Source organism: Oncorhynchus nerka, linkage group LG18 (assembly GCF_034236695.1).
Source record: "Oncorhynchus nerka isolate Pitt River linkage group LG18, Oner_Uvic_2.0, whole genome shotgun sequence".
NCBI classification, from domain to species: domain Eukaryota; kingdom Metazoa; phylum Chordata; class Actinopteri; order Salmoniformes; family Salmonidae; genus Oncorhynchus; species Oncorhynchus nerka.
In genome coordinates, this window is record NC_088413.1 from 12,569,090 (window position 1) to 12,592,672 (window position 23,583).

Genomic DNA, 23,583 nt, shown 5'->3' on the forward strand with positions numbered 1-23,583 from the left:
TAGCTGTACTAGCTGTATATAGCTGTACTCTATATAGCTGTACTCTGGATAGCTGTACTCTATATAGCTGTACTCTATATAGCTGATACACTCTATATAGCTGTAGTGGATAGCTGTACTCTATATAGCTGTACTCTATATAGCTGTACTCTGGATAGCTGTACTCTATATAGCTGTACTCTATATAGCTGTATATAGCTGTACTCTGGATAGCTAGTACTCTGTACTCTATATAGCTGTACTCTATATAGCTGTACTCTATGGATAGCTGTACTCTACTCTATAGCTGTACTCTGGATAGCTGTACTCTATATAGCTGCTACTCTATATAGCTGTACTCTGGATAGCTGTACTCTATATAGCTGTACTCTATATAGCTGTTACTCTATATAGCTGTACTCTATATAGCTGTACTCTATATAGCTGTACTCTATATAGCTGTACTCTATATAGCTGTACTCTATATAGCTGTACTCTATATAGGATAGCTGTACTCTATATAGCTGTACTCTATATAGGTATATATAGCTGTACTCTATATAGCTGTACTGTATATAGCTGTACTCTATATAGCTGTACTCTGGATAGCTGTACTCTAGTGTACTGTGGATAGCTGTACTCTATATAGCTGTACTCTATATAGCTGTACTGTGGATAGCTGTACTCTATATAGCTGTACTCTATATAGCTGTACTGTGGATAGCTGTACTCTATATAGCTGTACTCTATATAGCTGTACTCTATATAGCTGTACTCTATATAGCTGTACTCTATATAGCTGTACTCTATATAGCTGTACTCTGGATAGCTGTACTCTATATAGCTGTACTCTATATAGCTGTACTGTGGATAGCTGTCTATATAGCTGTACTCTATATAGCTATGTACTCTATATAGCTGTACTCTAGCTGTTTGAGAATGACATAGCTGTACTCTATATAGCTGTACTGTGGATAGCTGTACTCTATATAGCTGTACTCTATATAGCTGTACTCTATATAGCTGTACTCTATATAGCTGTACTCTATATAGCTGTACTCTATATAGCTGTACTGTGGATAGCTGTACTCTATATAGCTGTACTCTATATAGCTGTACTGTGGATAGCTGTACTCTATATAGCTGTACTCTATATAGCTGTACTCTATATAGACTCTATATAGCTGTACTCTATATAGCTGTACTCTATATAGCTGTACTCTATATAGCTGTACTCTATATAGCTGTACTCTATATAGCTGTACTCTATATAGCTGTACTCTATATAGCTGTACTCTATATAGCTGTACTCTATATAGCTGTACTCTATAAAGCTGTACTCTATATAGCTGTACTCTATATAGCTGTACTCTATATAGCTGTACTCTGGATATAGCTGTACTCATATAGCTGTACTCATGGCTATATAGGCTGAGTACTCTATATAGCTGTACTCTATGAGAAGCTGTACTCTATATAGCTGTACTCTATATAGCTGCATGACTCTATATAGCTGTACTCTATATAGCTGTACTCCGGATAGCTGTACTCTGGATGCCCCAAACGGATGCTGTACTCTATAGCTGTACTCTATATAGCTGTACTCTATATAGCTGTACTCTGGATAGCTGTACTCTATATAGCTGTACTCTATATAGCTGTACTCTATATAGCTGTACTCTATATAGCTGTACTCTGGATAGCTGTACTCTATATAGCTGTACTCTATATAGCTGTACTCTATATAGCTGTACTCTGGATAGCTGTACTCTATATAGCTGTACTCTATATAGCTGTACTCTATATAGCTGTACTCTATATAGCTGTACTCTATATAGCTGTACTCTATATAGCTGTACTCTGGATAGCTGTACTCTATAGCTGTACTCTATATAGCTGTACTCTATATAGCTGTACTGGATAGCTGCTATATAGCTGTACTCTATATAGCTGTACTCTGGATAGTTCTGATACTCTGGATAGCTGTACTCTATATAGCTGTACTCTATATAGCTGTACTCTATATAGCTGTACTCTATATAGCTGTACTCTATATAGCTGTACTCTATATAGCTGTACTCTATATAGCTGTACTCTATATAGCTGTACTCTATATAGCTGTACTCTATATAGCTGTACTCTATATAGCTGTACTCTATATAGCTGTACTCTGGATAGCTGTACTCTATATAGCTGTACTCTATATAGCTGTACTCTATATAGCTGTACTCTATATAGCTGTACTCTATATAGCTGTACTCAATATACTTTATAGCTGTATTCAATTCATCTGTGGATAGCTGTACTCTATATAGCTGCTGTACTCTATATAGCTGTACTCTATATAGCTGTACTCTATATAGCTGTACTCTATATAGCTGTACTCTATATAGCTGTACTCTATGTATAGCTGTACTCTATATAGCTGTACTCTATATAGCTGTACTCTATATAGCTGCTGTACTCTATATAGCTGTACTCTATATAGCTGTACTCTATATAGCTGTACTCTATATAGCTGTACTCTATATAGCTGTACTCTATATAGCTGTACTCTATATAGCTGTACTCTGGATAGCTGTACTCTATATAGCTGTACTCTATATAGCTGTACTCTATATAGCTGTACTCTATATAGACTCTGTATAGCTGTACTCTATATAGCTGTACTCTATATAGCTGTACTCTATATAGCTGTACTCTATATAGCTGTACTCTATATAGCTGTACTCTATATAGCTGTACTCTATATAGCTGTACTCTATATAGCTGTACTCTATATAGCTGTACTCTATATAGCTGTACTCTATATAGCTGTACTCTATATAGCTGTACTGTGGATAGCTGTACTCTATATAGCTGTACTGTGGATAGCTGTACTAAGCCAGAGGTAATATTTGTAGACAGACAGATATACGTTTGGAACAAGCGTTTGCGTCAGTCATTACAAACTGTAATCTGGTATATGATCATATGTGTGACTATGAGAAGTTAGTCTGAGACGTACAACCACTTGATATCTGGGTCCCAGAGCAGCCTGCCACCTGCTCTTCAACTCCTCTTCCTCTGCTGCCGTCAGCTTCACTCCTTCACACACACACACACACACACACACACACACACACACACACACACACACACACACACACACACACACACACACACACACACACACACACACACACACACACACACACACACACACACACACACACACACACACACACACACACACACACACACACACACACACACACACACACACACACACACACACACAAACACACATGCATTAGCGTCATATAAAGATTAGTCACTGCCTCCAACAGCCTCCAGTAATCAGAGTTGATTTACAGTAACCTCCTGTAAAGAACTACCTCCAACAGCCTTCCAGTAATCAGAGTTGATTTACAGTAACCTCCTGTAAAGAACTACCTCCAACAGCCTTCCAGTAATCAGAGTTGATTTACAGTAACCTCCTGTAAAGAACTACCTCCAACAGCCTTCCAGTAATCAGAGTTGATTTACAGTAACCTCCTGTAGAGAACTACCTCTAACAGCCTTCCAGTAATCAGAGTTGATTTACAGTAACCTCCTGTAGAGAACTACCTCCAACAGCCTTCCAGTAATCAGAGTTGATGAACTACCTCCAACAGCCCTCCAGTAATCAGAGTTGATTTACAGTAACCTCCTGTAAAGAACTACCTCTAACAGGCTTCCAGTAATCAGAGTTGATTTACAGTAACCTCCTGTAGAGAACTACCTCCAACAGCCTTCCAGTAATCAGAGTTGATGAACTACCTCCAACAGCCCTCCAGTAATCAGAGTTGATTTACAGTAACCTCCTGTAAAGAACTACCTCTAACAGGCTTCCAGTAATCAGAGTTGATTTACAGTAACCTCCTGTAGAGAACTACCTCCAACAGCCTTCCAGTAATCAGAGTTGATGAACTACCTCCAACAGCCCTCCAGTAATCAGAGTTGATTTACAGTAACCTCCTGTAAAGAACTACCTCTAACAGCCTTCCAGTAATCAGAGTTGATTTACAGTAACCTCCTGTAAAGAACTCAAACAGCTCAATATAAACCAAAGGGAGGTCAAGAAGTGATCTGAAATCAGCTGAATGAGTTGACTGAACATTTGACTGCAGAGGACTAAGAATAGGAGTGAGCACATATACACTCACACACACACACACACACACACACCCGCACACTCACACTCACACACACACACACACACTCGTGCATAATATGTACCGGTTCTGGCGTCTAGTCGTTGTTCAGAGTACATCATACTGGCTCTTCTGGACATCTCACGCAGAGACATTTGTTTTCCTGTGGCCCAAACACACACACACACCACACACACACACCACACACACAGACACACCACACACACACAGACACACACCACACACACACACAGAAACACACCACACACACACACACAGACACCACACACACACACAAACCACACACAAACCACACACACACACACACACACACACACACACACACACACACACACACACACACACACTCAGAGTTAACAATGTACGTATGTAACTTGTGTATGAAGACATCAAAAAGTAGATGTAATCCCACTAGACACACACTGGTTGAATCAACGTTGGTTTGTCAATGAAATTAAAACGTTGCATCAACGTGGATTAGATGTTGAATTGACGTCTCTGTGCCCAGCGGGATGCTACAGTCGTTGAATGAATGTCTGGGTTTATGGTCTGGTGTAAACATCTTTAAGCACTTTTGTGACAACTGTTGATGTAAAAGGTCTCTATTAATAGTTGACCTCTGTTGATGTGAAAAGGTCTCTATTAATAGTTGACCTCTGTTGATGTAAAAGGTCTCTATTAATAGTTGACCTCTGTTGATGTAAAAGGTCTCTGTTAATAGTTGACCTCTGTTGATGTAAAAGGTCTCTATTAATAGTTGACCTCTGTTGATGTAAAAGGTCTCTGTTAATAGTTGACCTCTGTTGATGTGAAAAGGACTCTATTAATGGTTGACCTCTTGTTGATGTGAAAAGGACTCTATTTAGTTGACCTCTGTTGATGTAAAAGGTCTCTATTAATGGTTGACCTCTGTTGATGTGAAAAGGACTATATTTAGTTGACCTCTGTTGATGTAAAAGGACTCAATTAATAGTTGACCTCTGTTGATGTAGAAGGTCTCTGTTAATAGTTGACCTCTGTTGATGTGAAAAGGACTCTATTTAGTTGACCTCTGTTGATGTGAAAAGGACTCTATTAATGGTTGACCTCTTGTTGATGTGAAAAGGACTCTATTTAGTTGACCTCTGTTGATGTAAAAGGTCTCTATTAATGGTTGACCTCTGTTGATGTAAAAGGTCTCTATTAATGGTTGACCTCTTGTTGATGTAAAAGGTCTCTGTTAATAGTTGACCTCTGTTGATGTGAAAAGGACTCTATTTAGTTGACCTCTGTTGATGTAAAAGGTCTCTAATAATAGTTGACCTCTGTTCATGTGAAAAGGTCTCTATTAATAGTTGACCTCTGTTGATGACACCAGTCTGGTCTGTCTTGTCATGTTTCCCTGTCTCTGTACGGGTGACGACGTAGGGCTCCAGGGGAGGAGGGGGATACTTCATGGTTTTACCCATCCTAGAGGCCCTCCTCATCAGCCTCAGTCTGACTATCTGGCCTGTCTTCCTGAGGACCTCCAGGGCTCTCTGCTCACTGCAGCCCTGCAGGCTGACACCATCCACCTGCAGAGAGAATACAGAGAGGTGGAGAAGGGGTGAGGGAGGAGGAGAGAGACAGAGAGAGAGAGAGAGAGAGAGAGAGAGAGAGGGTGATGGGGTGTTGTTGAGAGAGAGAGAGAGAGAGAGAGACAGAGAGACAGAGAGAGAGAGACAGAGAGAGACAGAGAGAGAGACAGAGAGAGAGAGAGAGAGAGAGAGAGAGAGAGAGAGAGAGAGAGAGAGAGAGAGAGAGAGAGAGAGAGAGAGAGAGAGAGAGAGAGAGAGAGAGAGAGAGACAGAGAGAGAGAGAGAGAGAGAGAGAGAGAGAGAGACAGAGAGAGACAGAGACAGAGACAGAGAGAGAGAGAGTTCTCACAGCTAAGATCTTGTCTCCGATGTGTATCTGACTGGCTTGGTCCACAGCGCTGCCCTTCACAATGCTCTTCACCTGCACCCCAGAGTTCTGCTCCCCTATGGAGCTGGTGACAGTGAATCCCAGGCCCCTGTTGTTCTTACTGAACTGGACACTGTACTCAGAGTCCTCCTCCACATCACACAGCTGCAATACACAACACAGGGGGAAATGTGTTACTATGGAGATACGGAACACAATACACAACACAGGGAGAAATGTGTTACTATGGAGATACGGAACACAATACACAACACAGGGAGAAATGTGTTACTATGGAGATACGGAACACAATACACAACACAGGGAGAAATGTGTTACTATGGAGATATGGAACACAATACACAACACAGGGAGAAATGTGTTACTATGGAGATACGGAACACAATACACAACGCGGGGAGAAATGTGTTACTATGGCGATACGGAACACAATACACAACACAGGGAGAAATGTGTTACTATGGAGATACGGAACACAATACACAACACAGGGAGAAATGTGTTACTATGGAGATACGGAACACAATACACAACACAGGGGGAAATGTGTTACTATGGAGATACGGAACACAATACACAACACAGGGAGAAATGTGTTACTATGGAGATATGGAACACAATACACAACACAGGGAGAAATGTGTTACTATGGAGATACGGAACACAATACACAACACAGGGAGAAATGTGTTACTATGAGATACGGAACACAATACACAACACAGGGAGAAATGTGTTACTATGGCGATATGGAACACAATACACAACACAGGGAGAAATGTGTTACTATGAGATACGGAACACAATACACAACACAGGGAGAAATGTGTTACTATGGAGATATGGAACACAATACACAACACAGGGAGAAATGTGTTACTATGGAGATATGGAACACAATACACAACACAGGGAGAAATGTGTTACTATGGAGATATGGAACACAATACACAACACAGGGAGAAATGTGTTACTATGGAGATATGGAACACAATACACAACACAGGGAGAAATGTGTTAAATATTGTAATATCAATTGTGCAATATTGACTTTCGAGTGTTCTAGGCGCTTTGGTTCATGCCAGCCAGGCTATGGCATGTCCTTAGTTTGGATCCCTGGGCCTTCTCATCTCTTATTGGTTCATGCCAGCCAGGCTACGGCATGTCCTTAGTTTGGATCCCTGGGCCTTCTCATCTCTTATTGGGTCGTGCCAGCCAGGCTCTGGCATGTCCTTAGTTTGGATCCCTGGGCCTTCTCATCTCTTATTGGGTCGTGCCAGCCAGGCTATGGCATGTCCTTAGTTTGGATCCCTGGGCCTTCTCATCTCTTATTGGGTCGTGCCAGCCAGGCTATGGCATGTCCTTAGTTTGGATCCCTGGGCCTTCTCATCTCTTATTGGTTCATGCCAGGCAGGCTATGGCGTGTCCTTAGTTTGGATCCCTGGGCCTTCTCATCTCTTATTGGTTCGTGCCAGCCAGGCTATGGCGTGTCCTTAGTTTGGATCCCTGGGCCTTCTCATCTCTTATTGGTTCGTGCCAGCCAGGCTATGGCGTGTCCTTAGTTTGGATCCCTGGGCCTTCTCATCTCTTATTGGGTCGTGCCAGCCAGGCTATGGCGTGTCCTTAGTTTGGATCCCTGGGCCTTCTCATCTCTTATTGGTTCGTGCCAGCCAGGCTATGGCGTGTCCTTAGTTTGGATCCCTGGGCCTTCTCATCTCTTATTGGGTCGTGCCAGCCAGGCTATGGCATGTCCTTAGTTTGGATCCCTGGGCCTTCTCATCTCTTATTGGTTCATGCCAGCCAAGCTATGGCGTGTCCTTAGTTTGGATCCCTGGGCCTTCTCATCTCTTATTGGTTTGTTTCAGCCAGGCTATTGCGTGTCCTTAGTTTGGATCCCTGGGCCTTCTCATCTCTTATTGGTTTGTTTCAGCCAGGCTACGGCGTGTCCTTAGTTTGGATCCCTGGGCCTTCTCATCTCTTATTGGTTCGTGCCAGCCAGGCTATGGCATGTCCTTAGTTTGGATCCCTGGGCCTTCTCATCTCTTATTGGTTCGTGCCAGCCAGGCTACAGCGTGTCCTTAGTTTGGATCCCTGGGCCTTCTCATCTCTTATTGGTTTGTTTCAGCCAGGCTATTGCGTGTCCTTAGTTTGGATCCCTGGGCCTTCTCATCTCTTATTGGTTTGTTTCAGCCAGGCTATGGCGTGTCCTTAGTTTGGATCCCTGGGCCTTCTCATCTCTTATTGGTTCGTGCCAGCCAGGCTATGGCATGTCCTTAGTTTGGATCCCTGGGCCTTCTCATCTCTTATTGGTTCGTGCCAGCCAGGCTATGGCATGTCCTTAGTTTGAATCCCTGGGCCTTCTCATCTCTTATTGGTTCGTGCCAGCCAGGCTATGGCGTGTCCTTAGTTTGGATCCCTGATCCTTCTCATCTCTTATTGGTTCATGCCAGCCAGGCTATGGCGTGTCCTTAGTTTGGATCCCTGGGCCTTCTCATCTCTTATTGGTTTGTTTCAGCCAGGCTACAGCGTGTCCTTAGTTTGGATCCCTGGGCCTTCTCATCTCTTATTGGTTTGTTTCAGCCAGGCTATGGCATGTCCTTAGTTTGGATCCCTGGGCCTTCTCATCTCTTCATCATGGAGAGCTGCTCTGTCTAGTCTAGTTACAGGTTAGGATCCCTGGGACGTTGTCATCTCCTCATTATGGAGAGCTGCTCTGTCTAGTCTAGTTACAGGGTAGGATCCCTGGGGCGTTGTCATCTCCTCATTATGGAGAGCTGCTCTGTCTAGTCTAGTTACAGGGTAGGATCCCTGGGGCGTTGTCATCTCCTCATCATGGAGAGCTGCTCTGTCTAGTCTAGTTACAGGGTAGGATCCCTGGGGCCTCATCTCCTCATTATGGAGAGCTGCTCTGTCTAGTCTAGTTACAGGTTAGGATCCCTGGGGCGTTGTCATCTCCTCATTATGGAGAGCTGCTCTGTCTAGTCTAGTTACAGGGTAGGGTCCCTGGGGCGTTGTCATCTCCTCATTATGGAGAGCTGCTCTGTCTAGTCTAGTTACAGGGTAGAATCCCTGGGGCGTTGTCATCTCTTCATTATGGAGAGCTGCTCTGTCTAGTCTAGTTACAGGGTAGGATCCCTGGGGCGTTGTCATCTCCTCATTATCGAGAGCTGCTCTGTCTAGTCTAGTTACAGGGTAGGATCCCTGGGGCGTTGTCATCTCCTCATTATGGAGAGCTGCTCTGTCTAGTCTAGTTACAGGGTAGGGTCCCTGGGGTGTTGTAATCTCCTCATCATGGAGAGCTGCTCTGTCTAGTCTAGTTACAGGGTAGGATCCCTGGGGCCTCATCTCCTCATTATGGAGAGCTGCTCTGTCTAGTCTAGTTACAGGTTAGGATCCCTGGGGCGTTGTCATCTCCTCATTATGGAGAGCTGCTCTGTCTAGTCTAGTTACAGGGTAGGATCCCTGGGGCCTCATCTCCTCATTATGGAGAGCTGCTCTGTCTAGTCTAGTTACAGGGTAGGATCCCTGGGGCGTTGTCATCTCCTCATTATGGAGAGCTGCTCTGTCTAGTCTAGTTACAGTGTAGGATCCCTGGGGCGTTGTCATCTCCTCATTATGGAGAGCTGCTCTGTCTAGTCTAGTTACAGGGTAGGATCCCTGGGGCGTTGTCATCTCTTCATTATGGAGAGCTGCTCTGTCTAGTCTAGTTACAGGGTAGGATCCCTGGGGCGTTGTCATCTCTTCATTATGGAGAGCTGCTCTGTCTAGTCTAGTTACAGGGTAGGATCCCTGGGGCGTTGTCATCTCCTCATTATGGAGAGCTGCTCTGTCTAGTCTAGTTACAGGTTAGGATCCCTGGGGCGTTGTCATCTCCTCATCATGGAGAGCTGCTCTGTCTAGTCTAGTTACAGGTTACCTCTCCCCTCCACACGTACCAGTTTGCCCATCCTGGCCACCCTCTGTTGTTGCTGGGCGAGGAGAGGGAGCGGGGGCGAGGGGAGGGAGAGGTCGTTGGTTCCCGTGGAGACGGCGACGTCCCGAGCAATCAACAGTTTGACCCTTGACCCTGCGTTGCGGAGAACGTGAGCCACTTCCTCGTTGCCCATGCCCGCCAGGTCTGTGTCCCCGATACGCAGGATGTGGTCCCCGCTGCGCAGACGCTTGTCCTGGGAGGGGAGGGATGTTACATCACTTTTTCATCACTGTTACAGATTGTTGTGTGTTCTACTTTGACATGTCACATTTTTTAAAATGCTGACTCAGTAATTTAAAGACAATTCACAAGTGACTGGTTGTCGTACACAGTGGGGGTTGAAGGTGACAAAACGTGTTGGAACCTACGGTGTGTTTCATGTCTATGTTATCCAGCAGTGTGACTTTGTCACATTTCACTTAGGCTGATCAAACTAAGTTGATGTTGTATTGATTGATTGACCGACATACCAGTCCAGCAGGGCCACTTGGTAGGATGGTTTTGACCAGGACTCCAGAGGATCGACCCCCTACAATGCCGAAGCCCAGCCCCTTCCCATCGTTCTCCAGCTCTATCAACTCTATGTGACGCTTCTGAGAGGGAGAGAGATGGAGGGAGAGACAGAGAGAGAAAGGGGAGAGAGAAAGAAAGAGAGATGGTCAACTACACACACAGACAGGGTTTCCTAATTTACTGTAAGACACGGGAACTCACCTCGTTGTAAAGTATGTAAGACATGGGAACTCACCTCGTTGTAAAGTATGTAAGACAAGGGAACTCACCTTGTTGTAAAGTATGTAAGACATGGGAACTCACCTGGTTGTAAAGTATGTAAGACAAGGGGAACTCACCTGGTTGTAAAGTATGTAAGACATGGGAACTCACCTCGTTGTAAAGTATGTAAGACATGGGAACTCACCTCGTTGTAAAGTATGTAAGACAAGGGAACTCACCTTGTTGTAAAGTATGTAAGACAAGGGGAACTCACCTCGTTGTAAAGTATGTAAGACAAGGGAACTCACCTTGTTGTAAAGTATGTAAGACAAGGGAACTCACCTTGTTGTAAAGTATGTAAGACAAGGGAACTCACCTTGTTGTAAAGTATGTAAGACAAGGGGAACTCACCTGGTTGTAAAGTATGTAAGACAAGGGAACTCACCTTGTTGTAAAGTATGTAAGACAAGGGAACTCACCTGTTGTAAAGTATGTGAACTCACCTGGTTGTAAAGTAGTTAAGACATGGGAACTCACCTCGTTGTAAAGTATGTAAGACATGGGAACTCACCTCGTTGTAATGTATGTAAGACAAGGGAACTCACCTTGTTGTAAAGTATGTAAGACAAGGGAACTCACCTTGTTGTAAAGTATGTAAGACAAGGGGAACTCACCTGGTTGTAAAGTATGTAAGACAAGGGGAACTCACCTGGTTGTAAAGTATATAAGACACGGGAACTCACCTTGTTGTAAAGTATGTAAGTCAAGGGAACTCACCTGGTTGTAAAGTATGTAAGACAAGGGGAACTCACCTGGTTGTAAAGTATGTAAGACACGGGAACTCACCTTGTTGTAAAGTATGTAAGTCAAGGGAACTCACCTTGTTGTAAAGTATGTAAGACAAGGGGAACTTACCTCGTTGTAAAGTAGTTAAGACATGGGAACTCACCTCATTGTAAAGTATGTAGGACATGGAAACTCACCTCGTTGTAAAGTATGTAGGTCAAGGGAACTCACCTCATTGTAAAGTATGTAAGACATGGGAACTCACCTCATTGTAAAGTATGTAAGACATGGGAACTCACCTTGTTGTAAAGTATGTAAGACAAGGGGAACTCACCTGGTTGTAAAGTATATAAGACATGGGAACTCAGCTTGTTGTAAAGTATGTAAGACAAGGGGAACTCACCTTGTTGTAAAGTATGTAGGATGGGGAACTCACCTCATTGTAAAGTATGTAAGACACGGGAACTCACCTTGTTGTAAAGTAGATAAGACACGGGAACTCACCTCGTTGTAAATTATGTAAGACATGGGAACTGACCTCGTTGTAAAGTATGTAAGACACAGGAACTCACCTCGTTGTAAAGTATGTAAGACACAGGAACTCACCTCGTTGTAAAGTATGTAAGACATGGGAACTGACCTCGTTGTAAAGTATGTAGGATGGGGAACTCACCTCGTTGTAAAGTATGTTCGACATGGGAACTCACCTCATTGTAAAGTATGTTCGACATGGGAACTCACCTCGTTGTAAAGTAGATAAGACATGGGAACTCACCTCATTGTAAAGTATGTAGGATGGGGAACTCACCTCATTGTAAAGTATGTAGGATGGGGAACTCACCTCATTGTAAAGTATGTAGGATGGGGAACTCACCTCGTTGTAAAGTATGTAGGACATGGGAACTGACCTCATTGTAAAGTATGTAGGATGGGGAACTCACCTCATTGTAAAGTATGTAGGACATGGGAACTCACCTCATTGTAAAGTATGTAGGATGGGGAACTCACCTCATTGTAAAGTATGTAGGATGGGGAACTCACCTCGTTGGCGATATACGACAGGTTCCTTCCCATCGATAAGGTCCTGGAGATTCGTGGAGGCGTACATAACTGGGAAAAGAAGGACACTAATGTCAGCTAATTAGACCTGCATGACCAATTGTCCCTTTCAGATCCTGATGAATCAGACGACATGAACGGGGGGGGACTGATCCTAGATCAGCACTCGTACTGAGACTCTTCATGAAAACGCACCCTGGTGTCACAGTGGTGGGATTGGACAAAAAATGTGAGGTGAAAAGGTACCTCTTTACCCGTACGCACCCTGGTGTCACAGTGGTGGGATTGGACAAAAAATGTGAGGTGAAAAGGTACCTCTTTGCCCGTACGCACCCTGGTGTCACAGTGGTGGGATTGGACAAAAAATGTGAGGTGAAAAGGTACCTCTTTGCCCGTACGCACCCTGGTGTCACAGTGGTGGGATTGGACAAAAAATGTGAGGTGAAAAGGTACCTCTTTGCCCGTACGCACCCTGGTGTCACAGTGGTGGGATTGGACAAAAAATGTGAGGTGAAAAGGTACCTCTTTGCCCGTATCCACAAAGCATCTCAGAGTATAATCGCTGATCTACGATCTGTCCATAAAATCAAATCAAACTGTATTTGTCAGTATGTGTTGAATACAAGTGTAGACCTTACCGTGAAATGCTTTACTTACAAGCCCTTAACCAACAGTGCATTTCAAGAAGAGTTAATAAAAGAATGACCAAGTTGACTAAAATAAAAAAAGTAATAATAAAAAGTAACATAATAAAATTAACAATAACGTGGCTATATACAGGGGTCACCAGTACCGAGTCAGTGTGGAGGCTATATACAGGGGTCACCAGTACCGAGTCAGTGTGGAGGCTTTATACAGGGGTCACCAGTACCGAGTCAGTGTGGAGGCTATATACAGGGGTCATCAGTACCGAGTCAGTGTGGAGGCTTTATACAGGGGTCACCAGTACCGAGTCAGTGTGGAGGCTATATACAGGGGTCACCAGTACCGAGTCAGTGTGGAGGCTATATACAGGGGTCACCAGTACCGAGTCAGTGTGGAGGCTATATACAGGGGCACCAGTACCGAGTCAGTGTGGAGGCTATATACAGGGGCACCAGTACCGAGTCAGTGTGGAGGCTATATACAGGGGGTACCGGTACAGAGTCAATGTGGAGGCTATATACAGGGGGTACCGGTACAGAGTCAATGTGGAGGTTATATACAGGGGGTACCGGTACAGAGTCAATGTGGAGGTTATATACAGGGGGTACCGGTACTGAGTCAGTGTGGAAGTTATATACAGGGGGCACCAGTACCGAGTCAGTGTGGAGGTTATATACAGGGATACTGGTACCGAGTCAGTGTGGAGGCTATATACAGGGGGTACCAGTACAGAGTCAGTGTGGAGGTTATATACAGGGGTCATCAGTACAGAGTCAATGTGGAGGCTATAGACAAGGGATACTAGTACCGAGTCAGTGTGGAGGTTATATACAGGGGGCACCAGTACCGAGTCAGTGTGGAGGCTATATACAGGGGGTACCAGTACAGAGTCAATGTGGAGGTTATATACAGGGGGTACCGGTACAGAGTCAATGTGGAGGCTATATACAGGGGGTACCGGTACAGAGTCAATGTGGAGGTTATATACAGGGGGTACCAGTGCCGAGTCAGTGTGGAGGTTATATACAGGGGGTACCAGTACAGAGTCAATGTGGAGGTTATATACAGGGGGCACCAGTACCGAGTCAGTGTGGAGGCTATATACAGGGGTCATCAGTACAGAGTCAATGTGGAGGCTATATACAGGGGGTACCAGTACCGAGTCAGTGTGGAGGTTATATACAGGGGGTACCAGTGCCGAGTCAGTGTGGAGGTTATATACAGGGGGTACTAGTACCGAGTCAGTGTGGAGGTTATATACAGGGGGTACCAGTACAGAGTCAATGTGGAGGTTATATACAGGGGGTACCAGTGCCGAGTCAGTGTGGAGGTTATATACAGGGGGTACCAGTACCGAGTCAGTGTGGAGGTTATATACAGGGGGTACCAGTACCGAGTCAGTGTGCGAGAGTACAGGTATCTTATTCATTATGAACTAAAAAGCTAAAAACTGATCCTAGATCAGAACTAGACCAGAATAGGATACGATATAACCCACACCCTTACCTGAGTCATTATGAACTAAAAAGCTAAAAACTGATCCTAGATCAGCCCTAGACCAGAATAGGATATGATATAACCCACACCCTTACCTGAGTCATACACTGTATCTTATTGGTCACGGCGTTGTTTTCTGTGTTTGTGTTGAGAGCACTGAGACTGCCTCCGTAGTTCTGCCGAGGTAGGAAGGGTTTAGCAGGGGGGCTACCTCCTCCACCTCCTCCTCCTCCTCCTCCTCCTCCTCCTCCTCCTCCTCCTCCTCCTCCTCCTCCTCCTCCTCCTCCTCCTCCTCCTCCAGTACTGCTGCTGCTGTTGTTCTGTGCCCAGGTATAGGAGTCACTATGGGAGAGGGTCCTCAGGCCCAGAGACATGGCCGTGGAGAGACCCGTGTTGAGGGATACAGACTTCGGTACTGACTTCTTCTCCTGGGAGAGAGAGGAGAAGGGGGGGGCAATTTAAATATCTCTGTTTTGCTGACAGGTGTGTCAATGTCGACCACAGAATATCCATCCGTCCAACTGTGATCGTGATGTTGTGTAAACCGAAGTCCAATCCATGTCTTTGGTCCATCGGTCCATCCTATCTAAACAGCTGACAAGGTACAAATCTGTCGTTCTGCCCCTGAACAGGCAGTTAACCCACTGTTCCTAGACCAGTTAACCCACTGTTCCTAGACCAGTTAACCCACTGTTCCTAGACCAGTTAACCCACTGTTCCTAGACCAGTAACCCACTGTTCCTAGACCAGTTAACCCACTGTTCCTAGACCAGTTAACCCACTGTTCCTAGACCAGTAACCCACTGTTCCTAGACCAGTTAACCCACTGTTCCTAGACCAGTTAACCCACTGTTCCTAGACCAGTTAACCCACTGTTCCTAGACCAGTTAACCCACTGTTCCTAGACCAGTTAACCCACTGTTCCTAGGCCAGTCATTAAAATAAGAAAATGACTGCCTAGAATTTGTTCAAATAAATTAACCCACTGTTCCTAGACATTATACTGTTTTGCCTAACCCAGTTTATAGGAAGACCAGTTAAAATTAAAAACCCACTGAACCAGTTAACCCACTGTTAGACCAGTTAACCCACTGTTTAGGAAGACCAGTTAAACCTAGACCAGTTAAACCACTGTTCCTAGACCAGTTAACCCACTGTTCCTAGACCAGACAAACAGTCACATTATACTGTTAACCCACTGTTCCTAGACCAGTTCCCTAACCAGATAACAGATGTTCCTAGGAAGACCCAGTTCCTAGACCAGTTAACCCACTGTTCCTATATAGTTAACCCACTGTTCCAGACCAGTTAACTGCTATTATAACCAGTTAACCCATAGAAGAGGAGGAAACAGTCACCCATGTTATACTGTTTTACTGTTACAGACTTCCTATACTATTATAACCTGTTTACTGTTCCTAGACCAGTTAACCCACTAGGACCAGTTCCTAGACCAGTTAACTGTGGAAGAGACCAGACTTAACCCACTGTTCCTAAACCAGTCCCATTCCCTAGACCACTATTTTTATAGGAAGACCAGACTTCCTGTTCCTAGACCAGTTAACCCACTGTTCCTAGTTAACCCACTGTTCCTAGACTAACCCACTATTATAACAGTAAACCTATAGGAAGAGGAGGAAACAGTCACATTATACTGTTTAACCTAGTTAAATAGGGAAACCAGTTAACCCATATTGAAAATGTGGAATTTATAACTGACTAGTTAAAAAACTTCCTATAGGAACCTATAGGAAGAGGAGGAAACAGTCACATTATACTGTTTACTGTTACAGACTTCCTATAGGCTGCTATTATAACAGTAAGCCTATAGGAAGAGGAGGAAACAGTCACATTATACTGTTTTACTGCTACAGACTTCCTATAGGCTGCTATTATAACAGTAAGCCTATAGGAAGAGGAGGAAACAGACACATTATACTGTTTTACTGTTACAGACTTCCTATAGGCTGCTATTATAACAGTAAGCCTATAGGAAGAGGAGGAAACAGTCACATTATACTGTTTACTGTTACAGACTTCCTATAGGCTGCTATTATAACACTAAGCCTATAGGAAGAGGAGGAAACAGACACATTATACTGTTTTACTGCTACAGACTTCCTATAGGCTGCTATTATAACAGTAAACCTATAGGAAGAGGAGGAAACAGTCACATTATACTGTTTACTGTTACAGACTTCCTATAGGCTGCTATTATAACAGTAAGCCTATAGGAAGAGGAGGAAACAGACACATTATACTGTTTACTGTTACAGACTTCCTATAGGCTGCTATTATAACAGTAAACCTATAGGAAGAGGAGGAAACAGTCACATTATACTGTTTACTGTTACAGACTTCCTATAGGCTGCTATTATAACAGTAAACCTATAGGAAGAGGAGGAAACAGACACATTCTACTGTTTTACTGCTACAGACTTCCTATAGGCTGCTATTATAACAGTAAGCCTATAGGAAGAGGAGGAAACAGACACATTATAATGTTTTACTGTTACAGACTTCCTATAGGCTGCTATTATAACAGTAAACCTATAGGAAGAGGAGGAAACAGACACATTATAATGTTTACTGTTACAGACTTCCTATAGGCTGCTATTATAACAGTAAACCTATAGGAAGAGGAGGAAACAGACACATTATAATGTCTACTGTTACAGACTTCCTATAGGCTGCTATTATAACAGTAAACCTATAGGAAGAGGAGGAAACAGACACATTATAATGTTTTACTGTTACAGACTTCCTATAGGCTGCTATTATAACAGTAAACCTATAGGAAGAGGAGGAAACAGACACATTATAATGTTTTACTGTTACAGACTTCCTATAGGCTGCTATTATAACAGTAAACCTATAGGAAGAGGAGGAAACAGACACATTATAATGTTTACTGTTACAGACTTCCTATAGGCTGCTATTATAACAGTAAACCTATAGGAAGAGGAGGAAACAGACACATTATAATGTTTACTGTTACAGACTTCCTATAGGCTGCTATTATAACAGTAAACCTATAGGAAGAGGAGGAAACAGACACATTATAATGTTTACTGTTACAGACTTCCTATAGGCTGCTATTATAACAGTAAACCTATAGGAAGAGGAGGAAACAGACACATTATAATGTTTTACTGTTACAGACTTCCTATAGGCTGCTATTATAACAGTAAACCTATAGGAAGAGGAGGAACCAGACACATTATAATGTTTTACTGTTACAGACTTCCTATAGGCTGCTATTATAACAGTAAACCTATAGGAAGAGGAGGAAACAGACACATTATAATGTCTACTGTTACAGACTTCCTATAGGCTGCTATTATAACAGTAAACCTATAGGAAGAGGAGGAAACAGACACATTATAATGTTTTACTGTTACAGACTTCCTATAGGCTGCTATTATAACAGTAAACCTATAGGAAGAGGAGGAAACAGACACATTATAATGTTTACTGTTACAGACTTCCTATAGGCTGCTATTATAAACAGTAAACCTATAGGAAGAGGAGGAAACAGACACATTATACTGTTTACTGTTACAGACTTCCTATAGGCTGCTATTATAACAGTAAACCTATAGGAAGAGGAGGAAACAGACACATTATAATGTTTACTGTTACAGACTTCCTATAGGCTGCTATTATAACAGTAAACCTATAGGAAGAGGAGGAAACAGACACATTATACTGTTTACTGTTACAGACTTCCTATAGGCTGCTATTATAACAGTAAACCTATAGGAAGAGGAGAAACAGACACATTATAATGTTTTACTGTTACAGACTTCCTATAGGCTGCTATTATAACAGTAAACCTATAGGAAGAGGAGGAAACAGACACATTATACTGTCTACTGTTACAGACTTCCTATAGGCTGCTATTATAACAGTAAACCTATAGGAAGAGGAGGAAACAGACACATTATACTGTTTACTGTTACAGACTTCCTATAGGCTGCTATTATAACAGTAAACCTATAGGAAGAGGAGGAAACAGACACATTATAATGTTTACTGTTACAGACTTCCTATAGGCTGCTATTATAACAGTAAACCTATAGGAAGAGGAGGAAACAGACACATTATAATGTTTTACTGTTACAGACTTCCTATAGGCTGCTATTATAACAGTAAACCTATAGGAAGAGGAGGAAACAGACACATTATAATGTTTTACTGTTACAGACTTCCTATAGGCTGCTATTATAACAGTAAACCTATAGGAAGAGGAGGAAACAGACACATTATACTGTTTACTGTTACAGACTTCCTATAGGCTGCTATTATAACAGTAAACCTATAGGAAGAGGAGGAAACAGACACATTATAATGTTTTACTGTTACAGACTTCCTATAGGCTGCTATTATAACAGTAAACCTATAGGAAGAGGAGGAAACAGACACATTATAATGTTTTATACAGACTTCCTATAGGCTGCTATTATAACAGTAAACCTATAGGAAGAGGAGAAAACAGACACATTATAATGTTTACTGTTACAGACTTCCTATAGGCTGCTATTATAACAGTAAACCTATAGGAAGAGGAGGAAACAGACACATTATAATGTTTTACTGTTACAGACTTCCTATAGGCTGCTATTATAACAGTAAACCTATAGGAAGAGGAGGAAACAGACACATTATAATGTTTTACTGTTACAGACTTCCTATAGGCTGCTATTATAACAGTAAACCTATAGGAAGAGGAGGAAACAGACACATTATAATGTTTTACTGTTACAGACTTCCTATAGGCTGCTATTATAACAGTAAACCTATAGGAAGAGGAGGAAACAGACACATTATAATGTTTTACTGTTACAGACTTCCTATAGGCTGCTATTATAACAGTAAACCTATAGGAAGAGGAGGAAACAGACACATTATAATGTTTTACTGTTACAGACTTCCTATAGGCTGCTATTATAACAGTAAACCTATAGGAAGAGGAGGAAACAGACACATTATAATGTTTTACTGTTACAGACTTCCTAGGCTGCTATTATAACAGTAAACCTATAGGAAGAGGAGGAAACAGACACATTATAATGTTTTACTGTTACAGACTTCCTATAGGCTGCTATTATAACAGTAAACCTATAGGAAGAGGAGGAAACAGACACATTATAATGTTTACTGTTACAGACTTCCTATAGGCTGCTATTATAACAGTAAACCTATAGGAAGAGGAGGAAACAGACACATTATAATGTTTTACTGTTACAGACTTCCTATAGGCTGCTATTATAACAGTAAACCTATAGGAAGAGGAGGAAACAGACACATTATAATGTTTTACTGTTACAGACTTCCTATAGGCTGCTATTATAACAGTAAACCTATAGGAAGAGGAGGAAACAGACACATTATAATGTTTTACTGTTACAGACTTCCTATAGGCTGCTATTATAACAGTAAACCTATAGGAAGAGGAGGAAACAGACACATTATAATGTTTTACTGTTACAGACTTCCTATAGGCTGCTATTATAACAGTAAACCTATAGGAAGAGGAGGAAACAGACACATTATAATGTTTACTGTTACAGACTTCCTATAGGCTGCTATTATAACAGTAAACCTATAGGAAGAGGAGGAAACAGACACATTATAATGTTTTACTGTTACAGACTTCCTATAGGCTGCTATTATAACAGTAAACCTATAGGAAGAGGAGGAAACAGACACATTATAATGTTTTACTGTTACAGACTTCCTATAGGCTGCTATTATAACAGTAAACCTATAGGAAGAGGAGGAAACAGACACATTATAATGTTTTACTGTTACAGACTTCCTATAGGCTGCTATTATAACAGTAAACCTATAGGAAGAGGAGGAAACAGACACATTATAATGTTTTACTGTTACAGACTTCCTATAGGCTGCTATTATAACAGTAAACCTATAGGAAGAGGAGGAAACAGACACATTATAATGTTTTACTGTTACAGACTTCCTATAGGCTGCTATTATAACAGTAAACCTATAGGAAGAGGAGGAAACAGACACATTATAATGTTTTACTGTTACAGACTTCCTATAGGCTGCTATTATAACAGTAAACCTATAGGAAGAGGAGGAAACAGACACATTATAATGTTTTACTGTTACAGACTTCCTATAGGCTGCTATTATAACAGTAAGCCTATAGGAAAGAGGAGGAAACAGACACATTATAATGTTTTACTGTTACAGACTTCCTATAGGCTGCTATTATAACAGTAAACCTATAGGAAGAGGAGGAAACAGACACATTATAATGTTTTACTGTTACAGACTTCCTATAGGCTGCTATTATAACAGTAAACCTATAGGAAGAGGAGGAAACAGACACATTATAATGTTTACTGTTACAGACTTCCTATAGGCTGCTATTATAACAGTAAACCTATAGGAAGAGGAGGAAACAGACACATTATAATGTTTTACTGTTACAGACTTCCTATAGGCTGCTATTATAACAGTAAACCTATAGGAAGAGGAGGAAACAGACACATTATAATGTTTTACTGTTACAGACTTCCTATAGGCTGCTATTATAACAGTAAACCTATAGGAAGAGGAGGAAACAGACACATTATAATGTTTACTGTTACAGACTTCCTATAGGCTGCTATTATAACAGTAAACCTATAGGAAGAGGAGGAAACAGACACATTATAATGTTTTACTGTTACAGACTTCCTATAGGCTGCTATTATAACAGTAAACCTATAGGAAGAGGAGGAAACAGACACATTATAATGTTTTACTGTTACAGACTTCCTATAGGCTGCTATTATAACAGTAAACCTATAGGAAGAGGAGGAAACAGACACATTATAATGTTTTACTGTTACAGACTTCCTATAGGCTGCTATTATAACAGTAAACCTATAGGAAGAGGAGGAAACAGACACATTATAATGTTTTACTGTTACAGACTTCCTATAGGCTGCTATTATAACAGTAAACCTATAGGAAGAGGAGGAAACAGACACATTATAATGTTTTACTGTTACAGACTTCCTATAGGCTGCTATTATAACAGTAAACCTATAGGAAGAGGAGGAAACAGACACATTATAATGTTTTACTGTTACAGACTTAGGAAGAGGAGGAAACAGACCTATAGGCTGCTATTATAACAGTAAACCTATAGGAAGAGGAGGAAACAGACACATTATAATGTTTTACTGTTACAGACTTCCTATAGGCTGCTATTATAACAGTAAACCTATAGGAAGAGGAGGAACCAGACACATTATAATGTTTTACTGTTACAGACTTCCTATAGGCTGCTATTATAACAGTAAACCTATAGGAAGAGGAGGAAACAGACACATTATAATGTTTTACTGTTACAGACTTCCTATAGGCTGCTATTATAACAGTAAACCTATAGGAAGAGGAGGAAACAGACACATTATAATGTTTACTGTTACAGACTTCCTATAGGCTGCTATTATAACAGTAAACCTATAGGAAGAGGAGGAACCAGACACATTATAATGTTTTACTGTTACAGACTTCCTATAGGCTGCTATTATAACAGTAAACCTATAGGAAGAGGAGGAAACAGACACATTATAATGTTTTACTGTTACAGACTTCCTATAGGCTGCTATTATAACAGTAAACCTATAGGAAGAGGAGGAAACAGACACATTATAATGTTTTACTGTTACAGACTTCCTATAGGCTGCTATTATAACAGTAAACCTATAGGAAGAGGAGGAAACAGACACATTATAATGTTTTACTGTTACAGACTTCCTATAGGCTGCTATTATAACAGTAAACCTATAGGAAGAGGAGGAAACAGACACATTATAATGTTTACTGTTACAGACTTCCTATAGGCTGCTATTATAACAGTAAACCTATAGGAAGAGGAGGAAACAGACACATTATAATGTTTTACTGTTACAGACTTCCTATAGGCTGCTATTATAACAGTAAACCTATAGGAAGAGGAGGAAACAGACACATTATAATGTTTTACTGTTACAGACTTCCTATAGGCTGCTATTATAACAGTAAACCTATAGGAAGAGGAGGAAACAGACACATTATAATGTTTACTGTTACAGACTTCCTATAGGCTGCTATTATAACAGTAAACCTATAGGAAGAGGAGGAAACAGACACATTATAATGTTTACTGTTACAGACTTCCTATAGGCTGCTATTATAACAGTAAACCTATAGGAAGAGGAGGAAACAGACACATTATAATGTTTACTGTTACAGACTTCCTATGTTTTAGGCTGCTATTATAACAGTAAACCTATAGGAAGAGGAGGAAACAGACACATTATAATGTTTACTGTTACAGACTTCCTATAGGCTGCTATTATAACAGTAAACCTATAGGAAGAGGAGGAAACAGACACATTATAATGTTTTACTGTACAGACTTCCTATAGGCTGCTATTATAACAGTAAAAACCTATAGGAAGAGGAGGAAACAGACACATTATAATGTTTTACTGTTACAGACTTCCTATAGGCTGCTATTATAACAGTAAACCTATAGGAAGAGGAGGAAACAGACACATTATAATGTTTTACTGTTACAGACTTCCTATAGGCTGCTATTATAACAGTAAACCTATAGGAAGAGGAGGAAACAGACACATTATAATGTTTACTGTTACAGACTTCCTATAGGCTGCTATTATAACAGTAAACCTATAGGAAGAGGAGGAACCAGACACATTATAATGTTTTACTGTTACAGACTTCCTATAGGCTGCTATTATAACAGTAAACCTATAGGAA

The 23,583-nt window shown here is 41.6% G+C and overlaps 1 protein-coding gene across 1 annotated transcript in view; it reads right to left on the bottom strand.

The window, feature by feature from the left end:
- si:dkey-92j12.5 (multiple PDZ domain protein) overlaps nucleotides 1–23,583 on the bottom strand; it is a 166,460-nt gene that overhangs the window by 109,321 nt on the left and 33,556 nt on the right. The window contains exons 4-11 of the mRNA XM_065004530.1: nucleotides 14,889–15,221; nucleotides 12,634–12,702; nucleotides 10,563–10,685; nucleotides 10,055–10,285; nucleotides 6,081–6,263; nucleotides 5,515–5,728; nucleotides 4,240–4,317; nucleotides 2,987–3,066 (exon numbers count right to left, since the gene is read on the bottom strand). Of these exons, the coding sequence (XP_064860602.1) occupies nucleotides 2,987–3,066; nucleotides 4,240–4,317; nucleotides 5,515–5,728; nucleotides 6,081–6,263; nucleotides 10,055–10,285; nucleotides 10,563–10,685; nucleotides 12,634–12,702; nucleotides 14,889–15,221 (1,311 nt within the window). The remainder of the gene's footprint in view (nucleotides 1–2,986; nucleotides 3,067–4,239; nucleotides 4,318–5,514; nucleotides 5,729–6,080; nucleotides 6,264–10,054; nucleotides 10,286–10,562; nucleotides 10,686–12,633; nucleotides 12,703–14,888; nucleotides 15,222–23,583) is intronic.